At 35.2% G+C, this 16,916-nt stretch overlaps 1 protein-coding gene across 2 annotated transcripts in view; it reads right to left on the bottom strand.

Annotated features, from left to right (window-relative positions):
• Positions 1-16,916, bottom strand: part of LOC118744970 — an 89,975-nt gene that overhangs the window by 10,216 nt on the left and 62,843 nt on the right. For both annotated transcript variants that reach the window (XM_036478446.1, XM_036478447.1), the window contains exons 5-6: positions 15,027-15,437; positions 14,079-14,964 (exon numbers count right to left, since the gene is read on the bottom strand). In XM_036478446.1, the coding sequence (XP_036334339.1) occupies positions 14,079-14,964; positions 15,027-15,437 (1,297 nt within the window). The remainder of the gene's footprint in view (positions 1-14,078; positions 14,965-15,026; positions 15,438-16,916) is intronic.

Here is a 16,916-nt window from a genome sequence, read left to right as displayed (position 1 = left end):
TTGGGGAAATTTCAAATGAAGGTCATAATACTCGACCGAAACTACAATCATCACCGCAAGTACATAAAATATTGGACGAGATGGGAGTATGGAAATGAAAATATATAAATAAAAAAGCTTAACCAGATTCGCTGCCGGTATCCAAAGCAATGTTATGTCACGAACATGCACACCACAAATAGTATCAGGGCGCTTGTGAGTTTTTTAAGAAAAAATAACAATGCAAAATTTTATTAAATAAAATACGATACGATGCGAAAGCAGGACAATGAAAAAACAAATTTTTTTTTCGGGCGAAACCGAACTGTATATATTTTTTTCATCTTTCTGTAAACTATCTTTCTATGTTGGTCCAAAGTCAACAACCCTGAGTTTCAAATGCAAATGCACAATGCATAAGTCTCTGTCATTTCTGAAGTACAGCTACCATGCCTGTTTGCTAATTTCAAATAAAGTTGCACAAGCTGGGAAATTTAATCTACAATTAGGCTTGCCAACTTTTAAAACGCCTAAGTGAGGGCAAAATAATTTTTAAGGAGGACGATTTATGAAGACGTCTTTGCTTCAAGGTATTCTAATAAAATCGTCTATCAAAAAAAAAAAAAAACCTAAAACTATGTTCACAGTACAGCATAAATTACTTTGTTTCGATTAAATTACTTCATATAAATCAAGCACGTTCACATTTTCTTTCATGATTTCTATATATGTGGTGGTTTTACCTGATTTCCAAAAAATGGTTGCATACTTTTAGGCATTTTTTTTTTTATTTCCTCAACAGTGAAAATTTTTTTTTCTTCATTTGGTTCTTGATTTATGATAAATTATCTCATTTCTATTTAATTTATTGACCGATTTTACATGGAGAAATTACTTGATTTCAGCATGATTTGCTTATAAATTACAAATGAGCCGTAAATTACGGTAATGTGAACATGCTTTAAGCCATTCTATGAATAGCGGGGTTTACACGATCCAACATGTAGGACAACATGGTTTGAGTCGAACATACATAACTGTGAGAAATCAAAAAAATTTTTAAACCAGCCAACACGTGTGTCGAGCGGTTGTTTAAGCGATAATCATCACCAGTGTTGCCGCGCATAATTTTTAGTGGTAGCCAAATTCCTTTAAAAAAAGGGCTAAAAAAGAGCTAAACAAAATATATATAAAAACAATGAACTTTGAAAAAAAAGCTAATATTTTATCCAACCAAAAACCTTTTTGTACCAGCTGCTTGCTGGTTCCATCAAGTGATTGTACCATCAGGCTCGAAGCATATAACTTACCAGCATGCTGGTACAATATCTATTTCTTTACAAATGAGATCGAGGAAAGATGGAAATGATTAGAGCCGAAATTTCATAATTTTTCTAGCACTTTGTTTAACATTGTTTTTTTTTTTGTAATTCACAACTGCAATATCGTGAACGTAATCTTCCACAAATACAGCTTTGACTCATATAGTGCAAGAAATTTCCGCCAAAATACTTTTTACTTAGAAAATTGGGCAATTGACTTGATGGGTCATTTAACAAATTTATAAACAAATTTATTTTAAACTATAGTTAAATTGTTAACAGAAAAGTTAACAGCCCCAACACTTTTACAGTATGTATGTATAAAGGCGTAAGGAACATACAATACATATATGTATATATATCAGTCTTTCTTAGTTTAAAAATTCATCTCTTACATAAATGCAAAAAAAAAAAACAATTTAAGCATATACAACTTTTTCATGCCAAGTATGAATAAATTCTAAAAAGGGCTAAAAAAGGGCTAGGGGCAATTTTAAATTTATGTGGCCAAAAAAAGTATGTGGTAGCTAAATTTAGCCACCAAGGGCCTGAAACGGTAACACTGATCATCACACCAAGTGGTCGAACATGTTGGATCGTGTAAACCCCGCTAATGGGACAAAAACATATATATGAAGAATAAAAGCAAACACAGGTACATAAATAATTGTTATATCTGTGATATAAGTTCATAAGTACGGTAGACAGTTAAATTTTTAAATGAGTACCTTTCTCTGCTTTTCGTCGCTTTAATCGATTTCTTGTTATTTTTAATAACATTGTAAAACTCTGCGGGTCAATACTCTCTGGCACATTTAAATTTATTAACTTGCTTTTTATACACATTGCACTTAGCATTCATGATTGAAAAAGCTCATTCGGAAAATGTGCTACCGCATAGAATGCAAAATTTTTGCCGCTAGGCAAAAACTCAAAAATGCTCATATACATATTTTTCTCATAAATTGTTCAATTACTCTAAAAATCTTTTAAGTTAAGCTCATTTAAGTTCATCGCAAGGAAAATCCGGATGTTAAAACTAATTTGAAAATTTGCTCTAGTAAACACTCTTTAGAAAACCCGAACCATTATTATATTCTAGTGTCAGTTTGATAAAATAAGTGAAATGGTTCTCAATGTCAGATTTTTCAAAGTAATTTACGATCTTCATATCCAAACAATTAAGAATGTGAAAAAAAACATAAAATGGAGTAGGTGTTTATCTATTGTGGAGGACGGTTGGTAAGCCTATCTGCAATTCTTTAGGAAAAAAAGGGACTGATGCTTTGAATTTTTACAATTTGGAATTCGGGGCAACTGTACAATTTTGGTACGAATTCGAAAAGCTGCTACAGAGATAATTATAGGTGGTTATGTACGCCCATTTTACAAAAAATCATATTTTTTTGCGTAGTTAGTTACTTAAACATCGCAGTTTTTGTATTTCAGCAAACAACCGTTACATGAGAAGTAGGCGTAGTTGTCGCCCGATTTTTACCGTTTTAAATACCATCCATTCTTAGTCCCAGAGAAATACATGTACCAAGTTTCGTTGAGATATCTAAATTTTTAATCGATTACCTTTTTTTTTTGACCATTTTGGTATATACATATGTATGTACATAATTATCAGCAACTAAACGCTTTCATAATACATACAGTGGTGGAAAAATAAATAGGGACACATTTTAACAAATTTTTCCTATTTTTCTTTGGTTTATTTAATATTTATTATTTTTTTTTTATAAAATTATCTATCCATTATCTAACAAAACCATATAAATTCATATTTCAAACTTTGTGCAAAAATTACAACTAACAACAAACTTGCATCTAAATTTTGAACTTTTCAATCAGATCTTTTAGAATTATTTTGAGTATGCAGTTTTATAGCCCATTAAATTTTAGTACAATACTCAAAAAAAAAATAATAATAATCTGAAAAATCTGACTAAAAAGTTGAAAATTTAGATGCAATTTTGCTGAATTTTTATAATTTTTGCTCAAAATTTTAAATATGAATTTATGTGGTTTAAGATAGATAATGAGCTATAATTTTATAAAAAAATAATAAATATTAAATAAACGAAGAAAAAGAGGCAAATATTGTCGTGTCCCTATTTATTCTTCCAACCCTGTATATTTTTCAATACTAAAAGAAATATTTTCGTAGCTGAGCTAATGCGTAACTTATTTATGTTTTTAGTTTTTTTTATAACTAACTCTAAGGGTTAGACGCCAAACACAGAATAGGAATTAGTCTATTCCCTACAAAAAATCAAATTTCAGTACTTTCAATAAGAAAACAGCCGGCTTAAGTAAGTCATTGGATTAATAGAACCATCTTAAAATAAGTCCACAACGTTTTAAAAGAAGAAATCGTCCACTCACCGCCATTCTTTGTAACTTCATTACAACGGAAACGAATGCTAGCAACAAAGCTTGAATAATAAAATTAATCAAAAATGAACTGAAAGACAATTATGCAAATTATTAAGTCGATGAAAGACTTAAGGCACGGACTTTTCTTGCACAGAAAATTAAAAATTGTTCCAAATATGGGCAGTTCACCCTACGATAAACGATCTGAAAGTTGAAATGATCCAGCTGTCCTCTGGCTTTGAATTAAGAATCATGGATCTCACTGCAACGATTTTTCATCCCAAAACGCAGACGTCCCTCTCATTCTTAACGTTAAGTTGTGGAAACGTTCTTGACATTACATTTTGTTCTTTACTTTAAACTTGGAATAACTTTTGTAGGACTGAATTTGGGGAAAAATCATGCCTTCAATTTCTTTCAAAAAATACATATATCGCTTATTCGTTACGTTGACTTAAAAATGAGTTATAAAATTTCAAAATTGGGAAAAAATTATCCTCTGTTATTTAAATGGAAAATAGAAACTCGTGTTGAGTGACCTCTAAAATTTAATCATTCTCATTGCGAGAGTCGAATCGTATCGAAAATTTCATGTCATTGCCTAAAATTTCGACTCGACCTGTATTAAAACTTGGCAGCACTGCATGGTTTCGACGATTTTCGTCGTTCACTTATTTCAGCACGACAATAGACAACGTCAATGTTGTCGAGTCGTACAATTTAGCCTAATTTACGACTTACGCAATGAGTCTGATTATTATGGGCTACGCTATCCACAGGCGCATTTTTTCACTGTCCCCGAAAGTAATTAAAAAGGGATTTTGAAAAAAAAACGTCCATTTGTATGAACCAGTATAAGGAATCTGTATCGAGGCTCACCCTTGGCATTTTTTATTTGCTTTGCGGTTAGAAAGGGTTTATTGAAATGGGATCTGGAACTCTCTCAGACGGTTTCTTATTGTATGCTGGCGTTGGTTGATTTTTCCGATTGGGTCGGTGGTCTATTTTTGAACGAATTTCCATCATCCCTAGTCAAGTTTGGTTTGGAGACACATGTACATATCGCACACCTATTTAGATCTAATGTGCGATTAACTAAAAAAGAAATTAGGACAATTTTTATTTTTTATGCATAAATCAACGCATAGGATTTACCTCCAATAAATGCAAATATTTTTTTTCTTCATGATTATATACACTAACTAAAACAGTACTGTTAAGCCTGTTTTTGTATTAATTGTGTTGAATCTGTACGATCCACAAGCAGTTATATTTTGCACTCCGAATTTTGAGTTAGCTCACTTTAGATCTAGGTGTGCGATATGTTCCTGCGAGCTAATTTTTATTGAGCAGCTTTCAGAAGTAGGTCTGGATTAGCTTCGATATCTTAATTTTTAAGCTCTGCGAATAATGCGACCATATATGATCCGTCAAGTGGTGGTTGCAATACTGGATAAACACTTCGACCTTGCACTAAAGCCAGACTTCTTGGGCCCTTTTGGGAACAAATCTAGTTTATTGAAAATCAAGGCCTACTTGATATTACATATTCTGTGAAAAAAATCGATTGCTCTCTTTTTAGACTTGAATTATACTCTAGTTACTTAAAACTTTATGCTCGAAGTTCGAAACAGCCTTTTTCTACTCGATGTCAGTAAATACTCGACCGAACAGTCGTTAAAATTTTTAATTTTTTGCCCAAACTTTCTACAGGTGACAAAAGTTACATTAATGGGTCGGTTAAAGATTGCAACGCAATGGACAACGCCACTGAAATGTATGTACATATATTGAGAATAACAACTATAGTTAGGAGCTGTAAGGAGCTGTAAAGTTGAAGATTATTGAATTTTGAAGTATTAGCAACAGTGTACGAAAATAAACTATATTGTACGTTACTATTTCGTTTCGTTTATTACTTTAACAGTTCGGTACAATACGAAACAAAACGGCTGAGTTCACTTTGGCGACAGTACACTACAGTAGTTTAGTAGTTACAGACGAAACAACAAACGAAATGAATCGTGCAGGGAAAATATATTTATGTATGCACATATATGCAATAAACAAATACAAAACGAATGGCTGCAATGAATAAAAAAAATAAAAATGTTTTTTAATTGAATTGGATATGAAAATTTACAGAAAAAATTATTTTTCACGTAATTGAAACGTTTGCATACATATAAAACGTACCCTATGGTACAATTGTCACAAACGAAAAGCAAACGTTTCTCGTTGGGGAAAATGACAGTGAATCTTACAATTCGTTTCTGACTATTTACAAAACTGTACAAAACCACAAATGATATGATGATCGATGAGCAAATGGGAATTGTTTTGTACAGTTTATTTTCGTACCCTGATTAGCAATCAAAACTTGAGTGTATGTAAGCTGAAGAAACAGACGAAAAAAAATTAATAAATTTTCTCAATCGGCAACCACAAAAATGCAGTTGCCAACCTAGGAACTAAGTTTCCAGCTTTAGGTCGACCCTCAGTGGGCAATAGAAAATCTCCTGGTATATTTCTGCCATGAAAAAGCCTCTCTTACAATATCCATTTGTTGTTCGGAAGCGGTGCGAAATTACAGGTTCCTATGTCGTTCGATGCCCTCAATGCGAATCCGAGGTCCGTCAGCCTCTATTACGTTAGGTTCGTGGTCAGTTGAAAGTTAAGTAGGGAGAAATTTATTGAATAAACCTGAAAATTCAATACACTTCTTATGAATTTTTCCCTGGCATGACCTCCAGATGTCGGCCGCTGTGGTGTAGTGGTAAGCAGTGCGCGCTTTCACACATCAGCTCCTGGGTTCAAGCCCTGGTCAAAGCAACATCCCAAAAATATAGAAAAAGGTTTTTTCTTAACAGCGGTCGTCCCTCGGCAGGCAGTGGCAAACCTCCGACTGTATTTCTGCCATGAAAAACAGCTTCTCATAAAAATACAATCGCCGTTCGGAGTCGGCGTAAAACTGTAGGTCCCTCCGCTTTGTGTGACAACATCAAGGCGCACGCCACAAGTCGGAGGAGAAGCTCGGCCAAACACTAACATATGTGTAAGCGCCAATCTATTATTATTATGACCTCCAGATGACCTTGAAGAGTCAAGGAACTCCCATATTCCGCGACAACAAAAACCTATGTATATACATTTTTATTTTTATTGAATAAATTTTTTCCCTATTTGAGCCTCAAATAACCTCGAACCTGATATTATGGAGGGGTTAACGGACCTCGGATTCGGTTAAGCGAGTCGAAAACCCCATGCACATATATATGAATGTTTAGGTTTATTTAATGCATTTTTCTCTACTTGAACTTCAAATGACCTTGATGGAGGCTAACATACCTCGGATTCGCATTCAGCGCTTCGAATAACAGGGATATAGAGGTTTGGTTCAATATGCAGAAACTCTTTTTTTGTAACCTGTGTTATTTTTAAAACGAGCACCGCCTAGGTAAATTTGTATAGGTCATCTTCAAAGCCATTCTTTAATTAATCCTTTTTGGCAACTAAGCTTTAATAAAGCAGTACGTCTGCATTTGGTTGTAGCTGCACTGTGATGAATATGCAAATTTGACATGTTAAGTTTAGATGCTGGGCTGCACTTACTATCGATCTCGAATGTGAATGTTTACACAGATGAGTGGGAAATGGCAAAGAGTATAGGAGCTCGAGCTAAGTAATTAACAAGTCGGATAAGCTGTCGGACTAATAATAGCACTGTTTAACAGCAAAAATATTCTATGGATGCCACTATCCAATTCCTATGTAGAATTGCTCCATGATTCTGAAAATCGAGTAAATTTCTTTTTCTTTGGATAAGTTTTCGAGATATTTTCAATTTTAAGAAAAAAATTTTGTTAATAAGGACGTTCCACGCAGATCCTTTTCCATCGAGTTGTGTACAATTTTATAAAAAATGCGAAATCATACCAGATTTACAATCAGATATAAAGTCGTAGTCGGAAAGTGCATTGAAAATAAAAATTTAGGCAATTTCATTTATTAACTATATTTCATATAATTTTTTTAATTCCTTTTAAAAACAATTCAATTCGAATTTGGCAATTTTTAAAAGCGCTATTATGCGTGGTATGCAAAAAAGTTTGGGATAAGCAGCGCCAGATAACAATTTTGAATACAAAAAATTTCCTGCGTATTTTCACAAACACGCTCATCCGTATTTTACTTGGTACAACAAAACCAGAGGTGGGCACTAGTGCGGATATCCGTTTAATATTCATTTATCATGTTATCCGGATATCCGGTTAATTCTGTTCATTTGTTTATTGAGTTTGGAAAAGTAGAAGTATTTGGGGCCTTCACACCATTTCGGTAGTTTTGGATAGTAGGTACTCGGTAATTTTATCAACAACGAACGTCCTTTTCAGCTTACTTTTTCAATCTGGTAAACACTGTTTATCAAAGCTGATTCGTAGTAAATTCGTGTTGAACGTGAAAGTTCGAAAAATGCCGAAAAAGTGAGAAATCGAAAATTACACGGTGTTACAAAATAAAAAAATAATTGCACGAACTTTTTCAGGGACAGGTCGTAGAGCTGGCCGAGTAATTGGCGAAACTGTTTTCAAAATGTTTAACTTAACTTAATCTTCAAAAGCCATTTTCGCTGACTTCCGGCACTAAACAGTTTTTAGCTCGGGGGTTTTTTTTAATAAATTTTAAGTTTTTATAAAAAGAAGAATACTTATTTGTCATTCTTAAATAAATAATAAGTTTTGTTTTGTGTTAAACTGGCAGAAAAAATAAGGTGGGCGCAGTTTGAAAGATTTTTAAATATATATCTGACTATATTTGTTTTATTGACAATTTGAAACACACGTGTGAAGGGTTGCTCACAGTTCGACAGACCTTTTAACTTTAAAAGTAAACTCTGAATACCCTAAATAAAAAGGTTATGAAGTTATAACATTTTTTTAAAGAGACAAATTCAAATTTTTCTATACGACTAGTGAAACCCCAAAATGAATCCAACTTTCCAAATGAATCCAATTTTTCTGTGAAATTACATCGAAGTGATTTTGAAAAAATCTTAAAAAAATCATAACTAGACTGCGGATTTGTATGCAAAATACGGAGCTTAGAGTTATGTGGTACACCCCAGAAGACAATTTAGGTAGGCCTTCTTAAGAAAAGCCATTCTAAGAGGCCTACCCAAGAAGGGCTAAAAAGGTGCTTCCTTGCATGCCTTCTAGAAGGGCTTATCCATTTACAATTTATTTCAATAAACATTTTAAATTGCAATAACACATATTTGATATTTGATGATTTTTATAAATTAAAGAAGCAACTTTAAAAGAACTCCTCCAAAAGGCCTTCAGAATAAGTCCTATAAAAGCCCTTTTGGAAGGCCTTCCTTGGGTAGCGAAAGAAGAAGCCCTTCAATTTGTGCCACTGCATACAAAATAGAAGGGAATGTAGAGTGGAAGGCCTCTAGACTCTCAGGAAGGGCTTTTAACTCCTGAAATTATCTACTGGGATATTTCTAGGCTCCGTATTTTGCATAAAAATCCGCACTCTATACATAACTTCCGAAATTATCTATTGATTTTTTATAAATGGTACCTAGTTTTACTAGGAATCGAAAATTCTTTTCGAAAAAAATGGTTTCCAAGTGGAAAAATAATAAAAATTTGTTATTCCAAAAATTTTACAAACATTTACAATGTACTCAAAAACCCTATTATTTCTTTAAATAGTACAAATATTCTTCTTTCCAAATCCATATAAAAACTTAAAATTGGGTAAAAAATAACCGAGCTAAAAATCATTTAGTGCGGGAAGTCATGTAAAAGTGTTTTTTAAGAATAAGTCGAGAATTTGAGGGTGTTACAAAAATTTTAAACACAGTTTCGTGAATTACTCGATCAGCCCTACGACTTGTACTAGGTCACTTAAAAAGTTCATGATCAGTGTAATACTGTGTTATTAATCAATTGGTAGAAAACGCCTTTCGGCAGCGGGCGGATTTATAATTGAATAAATCGCACGTTTAATCAAATGCAGATGTCACTAAAAATTTACGTTTTTGGATATTTCATTATGCAATTAATAAGCTTAATAAACAGGGCTCGAATCGTAACATCCGTTCACGGATCGAAAACGATATGAAAGAAAATTACGTGATACGTCAGGCATTATAAGCTGAAATGGACAAAGAGTACGTTCACGAATGTCATAATCACGATTCGAGCCCAGTATATCGATGGCTGAGTGGAAGATCGACCTATCTCGGCAGCCAGTTCGAAAACGCTCTATCTCAAAAAACTTTTCAAGAACGCCCTACTTCAGAATTTAATTGAAAAACATCTCACCTCAAAATTCGGTTCAAAAACGCCCTATCTCACTTCAAAATGTATTGAAAATATGCTGATATAGGGCGTTTTTGAATCGACAGTTGAGATAGGGCATTTTTGAAACGAGTTCTGAAATAGGGCGTTCTTGAAAAGTTTTCTGAGATAGAGCGTTTTCGAACTGGCTACCGAGATAGGTCGATCTTCCACTCAGCCATCGATATGTTCAGTCTAACAGATAACCAAACATCCCAAATATGGCGAAGATAAGTGTCTTTCGAACCGTATGAAATGATAAAACTTTGATTGCGTTTTCCCACAAAACTTAAATTTTGAAATAATTCTTTATATTATTAAACGTGCGAAATATCGAACAGCTAATTGCAACTTGCCAACTACCAGAAAAATTAGAACGCTAATAAAATAATTTTACACAAACAAAATACATGGAGAAAATCACCGAAGCTCGGTATCCAAAAATCAACACACTATTCGGAATTTCTATCAGGTTTTTGAAAATTCGGATAGTCAAACAATCCGGATAGAAACGCCAACGATAGTGGTCAATACGAGAAACAAGCGTGAGCTTAAAGTGAGTGCATTAGTTCGCGATGCGTACACGGAAACCACATATTTTGCAATTTCAATTGCATAACAGTAGAGTTAATCTCGGAAAAAATAACTTTCAAACTTGATTTCCCAAAATTTTCATTTTTACACATTCATGTTCCTGGCATACGGGCGGCGACATGCTATTGTGCTCGGTTTGTATGCCAACATGCGAGGGGAGGGTGAAAAGTTTCGAGCCCTAAGCACCTTTAAGAGTCATTACATTAATGCCTTGTCCTGCGTGTCACTAATTGCTAATATCCGAATTTCATGTTATTAAACTCATTGCGCTTTTAGTTACCCGAGCCGTAAACATCGCCATGTGTGAGTCATCCGCGCATTGTTCGCGACATTGGCTAATATAAACACATTTTTCCACTTTCTGACCACTTTTTCAAGGAACAAAAAATTTGGCTTACATTTGGATAATGCGATAAGGGCTCGGATGATGACACCAGCAACGGAAAATATTTCGCTAGAGTTTTTCAAATGAATTCTCATTATTCACTCCAGGTAATGACACTCGAATTACAGTTTAATAAATGAAAACTATATTGCATGAATGGCTTTGCTGAATTAGGTTATTTAGCTACTATATATAAAATAAGATTTGGTTAAATTAAGAATAGGCTATAAATAAAAAAATTAAAAAGTTATTGATGTACTTCTACTACACATTATTTCGTCGTTATCAATGCAAAAGGGTATATACGACACTTTCTGTAAATTGTTTTTTTTTTGTTTTATACTCCGATGCATCTAAATCAGCTACGTCCAACTATACGCGCATTTACGCAATCACATTTTGCGCATGTGTTTTGAAAGCTCATCGATACACCCAAAACAATCTGCAAACGTAACACAGAGCTTTATTTTTACTAAGATAACGTAACTATGCGATGGAAATGGCAAAGAAAATAATAAATAAAATAAACATATGCGTTGGCAAATTGGAAAGTAATTACGGAGATTTGCTTTTATAAACGGAAGAACGTTGGTTAGGTCGCAGTAAATGTTTGGAAAGTTCTTTTTATTTAAGGAAGGAGATTCCACCCCAGCTAATGAGAAACTCATTACCGCTCTAAAAAAATGCAGATTTTAATCTAGATTAGATTTTTTTTATGCGACTTAACCAGTCTTTTCAATGAGCTCAATTTGCTTCTTCAAGGGAAAAACAAGCATATCTGTGAACTAGTTTCAACCGTCAATCGTTTTGGAAGAGAATTAAAAATATTAATAATAATATTTAAAAATCCCGCTGAAATTTTTGTAGATAATCAAAATACAGAAAAAGTTAATGACTATTGAAATTATTAAACGGTTATCCGGCAGGTTCTGCAATTCTCTTCCGAGTGAATTTCAACCAAAGCCACTTTGAATGCAGATTGAATGAGATTAAAATTCACACGGAAGTTAATTGCAGAATCTGTCTGTATATGATAACTACGAAAAAAGTTTCGAGGACTTCAATGCAATAAAAAGAAATTTAGATTTTCATGATTATCCGCTTATATGCAATATAAGTGAATAAAACATTGAGTTATAATAAGAATTAAAAATGATGAGAGAAGATTTTGCAACTCCACAAACGGCTGGAGAGAAAAGAAGCTTTTGTACTGTCGTTAAGAGGCTGTCGGTGAGAAAGCTCAAAGCTCTTTTGTAAAAGCTCGCACTATGTGAATTTGAGTTGGACGTAGCTGATCTAAATTCAAAATTCAAAATTTATATCTTTAAAAATATGAGATTTATTGGAATCTTTAGAAGTGTTGAAAATGTTTTCTCTTATAGAAGATAATTTAGGTAGGCCATTAAGCCATTTTAAAAGGCCTACCGCTGAAATAGCTTCCTGAAGGGCTTTTTCATTTGAAATTTACGTGAATGTGTAAGTTTATATTATTTAACATTACAAATGAGTTTTAATATGCATTTTAGATTTCAATAAAACATGAACCTTAAATACCTTAAACTATGATTATTATGAATTAACGAAACAGATTTATAAGAACTCCTCCAAAAGGCCTTCTGAAATACGTCCTACAAAGCGCTTCTCTGGGTAGCGAAAGCAGAAGGCTTTCAATTTGTACCACCAGGAATTCTTTCTACTTCTATAAAATTGCAAATTGGTCAATTATGCCCTTTTGCATTGGTGACCACAAGTTGTTATCTACGAATAAGTGAAATAAAAACAAAGGCGTTGCAAGCACCCCTTCCTGCTATTGTGGTGGTGGCTTTGGAATACATACGCATACCTCTGGAAGTGAATTACGACAGTCAGGAAACATAATTGTATGTATAAGATAACTACAACACACAAAGTCAGCCGGGGCGAGTGGTGTTAATTTGCCCTTTACTGCTTTTGTTTTTGCTTGAAATTCCATACAAGCAGTGAACTTGGTTTTATCTTATTATACGAGTCTTTATTATGTTTTTTGTTTAATATTTTCATTTTCTATGTTGGTACACTTGGCATATTTTTTTTAGTACTATCAATATTAGTCTAAATAGTTTAGGATATCACAGCTACTTTTTTGCTACTGATTTCTCAAAATTTGTTGTTTTGACTTATCAATTATTTGTACAAACTTTTTTACTCTTACAAGAAAGTATTTTTTTAATTTTATTTCAAAGAGAGATTGGACGTGTGGCGTGTTCCTTCCTTTTACTGCGTGTTTGTAACCTCTTTTCGGCAATTTTACAAACGTACATATATCGACCGAGATATCACAATTTGGAAACAGAACGAATTAGCGTTTAGAAAGGGTAGAATAGTGAACAAATACGAATGTCAAACGAGTAAAACAACTTTGGTTGAGCATAGTTTTTTAAAATGTTTATTTGATCACATTCAAAAATCTACTTAGTCTATTTCTTAAAATTTCTTTGAGTTAAATATTGTGCAATAGAAATAAAAAACAACGCAAAAGAGACTATCCAGAGTATGGAAAACAACCAACCACTGCCAAAGTGGCACTTGTAAACCAATGTAAAACAACGTGAGCTAACACAGCGAAGAGAGTACGCCTTAAAAATCGACATAGCAGTCAACAATCATTCAAATTTCGATCAGTTCAGAATTCCTTGAGATCATTAGCTTCAAATGAAATGATTGCCAAATGTTGGAGTCGGTATATAATGTCCAGACAGTTGGGTCTCGGACATCGTAATGACGTTTCCAAGACCATCCAGTCTACAATCGATACCCGAACGTTCAAGATTTATTATATTCGGCCAAAGGTTTTCACACCAACAGCATTTCGCAAAAAATGTATGAGAATTGGTTTTTCGTACTTACGACAACAACAACCAAAACTTGTTACATTTACCTGCAGTGCCTGACAGCATTGCAACTCTACCTAAAGTGAGCATATTACCCAAAAATCCACACCTGTCCTCTTCTCTCTCTTTCGCACATTAACAATACATATTTCTCGTAAAAGCTGTGAAATAATGAGAAATTGGAAGCGTTTCTTACTTTTGTTTTCTACATTGGTAGCGGCGTTTTTACTGCTACTCTTCTCCACGTCCATGTCGTGCTCCGAATCGGTTGCGTGGCCCTTCAACTGAATTTTAGGTGGAAATATTGGCAACGCTCGCCTTTCATCCCGATCCGACAAACTGCTAGTACTGTTGACACCGCTGGCAGCGCTCTTACCAGCTATTTGTTCGTTTGGCGAACGACTGCGGGAGCGATGCTTGGTTGGTGACGAATGTGTACTATGTGTTTTGCGTTTCAGCTCCTTTTTTCGCGGCGACGATGTATCACTGCCGGGCAAGGACGTAGTTGAGGATTTACGCTTGAATGTTGTTGACAGTGGTGCAATCTCAAAAGCGTCTTTATCACATTTGCTGGTTGTTGACTTTTTACTGCTGCGGCTGCTGGACACATTTGCAGACATAGATGAAATGATTTTTTGTCGTTCAGAGGAGCTCGAGCCGCCTGATGATGTTGAACTCTTCGATTCGCTACGTTTACGATCTTTATCTTTGTCTTTATCACGTGATGAGCTGCCTTTGCGATGTCGCTCGCTGGCAGAAGAGGAGGAATGTCTGCTTTCCGAGCCCGAGCCACCACCAGCACTGCTGGAACCGTCATTACGATTGCTTTTGCTGCTGCTGCTCCCGCCACCATTGCGGTACGCCGTCGATGAGGACGACGATGACGACTTGCTATCGGACCTGTGCGAATCGTCTGCAGCGCGAGAAGAAGACTTTGATGCGCCACGCATCGATGTTATTGTTTCTTGTTGTTGTTGTTGCTGGCGGGCCAAGCGTGGATCTCGATGCCTAATAGTGTTCAATAGTGCGGGATTTACAGGGTGTACCTTCGGTTTGTTACTACTGCTTACAGGCGGGAAATTCTAGAAAAGCAAATAACATAGTTAGTTAGAGGAAATGGCATGGAATTATAAGGCTCGAGTACCTGTGGCGGCATCGACATCATACCGACTGGCATATGCTGTTGTGGCTGTTGCGATCTCGGATGTTGAAAGTTGGGATGAAACAGCGGACCTGGTGGCATTGTAGGTCCACCAACCATCATTGAATGCGGAGCGCGTGGATGCATGTGATGTGGTGGCATTATACCGGGCGGCATTACGCCAGGTGGCATTATCTGCGGTGGCACACCAGGCATACGTAAGCCGACCACTGTGTTCGCTGCTTCTGGTGGCATGACCAGACCATTTGTCACCTTTGTCAGATGCTTATCTTGTTCTTCTAAACTCTTTTTCGTCGCCTCTAATTCCAGCTCGAGTTTACGCTTTTTCAATTCCAGCAATTCGCGAGTTTTAGCTTGTAGGATTTCCTCAACATCACTGGCTTGTACGTTGCCCTTAAAACAAAATTTAAAAAAAAAACTTTATATGTGCGCAGCATGAAAATAACATCATTACTGGCGTTTTCCTTTCTACCGAAAAATGTTACCTTTTCATTCTCTCCCAGCAAAAACACTAAGAACCGGGCAATGAAAAGGCAACATTTTTTGTAGGAACGAAAACGTCATAAGAGAATAATGAAGACATCGGTGCTATATATTTTTTTATATATTTATTTTTATTTTGCGAATGCGAATATGTACATGAGCAGAGAGTCCACTCTAATATTGTTGAAATGGCTCTAAAGGCCGGTCCACATAGACCTTTCGCGTTGGCTTTGGCGTTGGCGTTAGTTTGACATAACGCACGTTAAAAGTATGCTTGCTACAATGAACGCTTGACAGTGAATGCTTGGGCCACTAAATTAACATACTAACGACAGATAAATTAATATTTCATATCAATAATTGCATTAAAAACGGTATTTCTTGCCCCCACTTGATTAAAAAGGAAAAATATTTCACATAATTTTATTTATTTGCAACAGCTGACGAGCGACGCACGCGAAAATATGAGAGTTGGCCATCTTTTTGCTTTGTGTTGGCGTGAGCGTTGCCGAATATTGCCTATGTGGACGGCTGCATTTGAATTCATGTATTCATAGTCAGCTGTTGAAGCGACGCCAACGCCAACGCCAACGCAACGCCAAAGTTCTATGTGGACGGGCCTTAAGTCTATCTAACCAGCTTTTGGCTTCAGGCGCTAAACGGTTAAGTAGTATATCAAGCAAATTACTGGGCCTTCAACAAGTACTGCTCAAAGTCTTATAAGCAACCTAGAAATAATTTAAGATTCCTCCAGCGAAAGCGAAGGCTCGGATGTAGAATCTGGAGACATAAAAAAATGTCAAATTAAATCTCATTTGAAGGTCTATCTTAAAGAAAAACGAGCTTATCTTGGCGAAAATCCTCGATTTGTGGAAAACTAAACTAAAATACGACTAATTGACAGATCTGGCCCGCAAATATTTGAGCGATCCACCCGCCAGCGTTCCAAGTGAGCAATTGTTTAGTGGAGCCGGCCTTATATTCGCGCCTCAAAGAAACTGCCTCATGGGAGAAAGGCAGCAAAATTACTTTTTTTGAAATATAATATGCCTTTTTTGAACTTTGGCTACTAGATTAAAACACTGTATAGGTTAAGCACTCGTTAGTAGTGGGCATTTGCACATTTACACCGCAAGTTTCAACTGTCCTGCTCTGCATCCGTTTTGCACTAGTTCAGAGATAGTTCTAATATATGTAGTTTGTCAGACTGTCTCTAAATTTTACTACAAGGTATATGCGACAAATACATTCAGGCAAGTAGGGGAAATTGAGGGACCAAAATGGCATTTCATTCTGATGAAAAGCCGCTAGCTTCTGCTGGAAAAATTTTTGTCAGCAGCCATTTGCCAGCAAGAAAAACAGCTGATCAAAGTCATCTGTTTTCAATTT

Source organism: Rhagoletis pomonella, unplaced genomic scaffold, assembly GCF_013731165.1.
Source record: "Rhagoletis pomonella isolate Grant_MI unplaced genomic scaffold, Rhpom_1.0 Rhpom_scaffold_00008, whole genome shotgun sequence".
Classification (NCBI taxonomy): domain Eukaryota; kingdom Metazoa; phylum Arthropoda; class Insecta; order Diptera; family Tephritidae; genus Rhagoletis; species Rhagoletis pomonella.
This window is presented reverse-complemented; position numbering and strand designations above follow the sequence as displayed.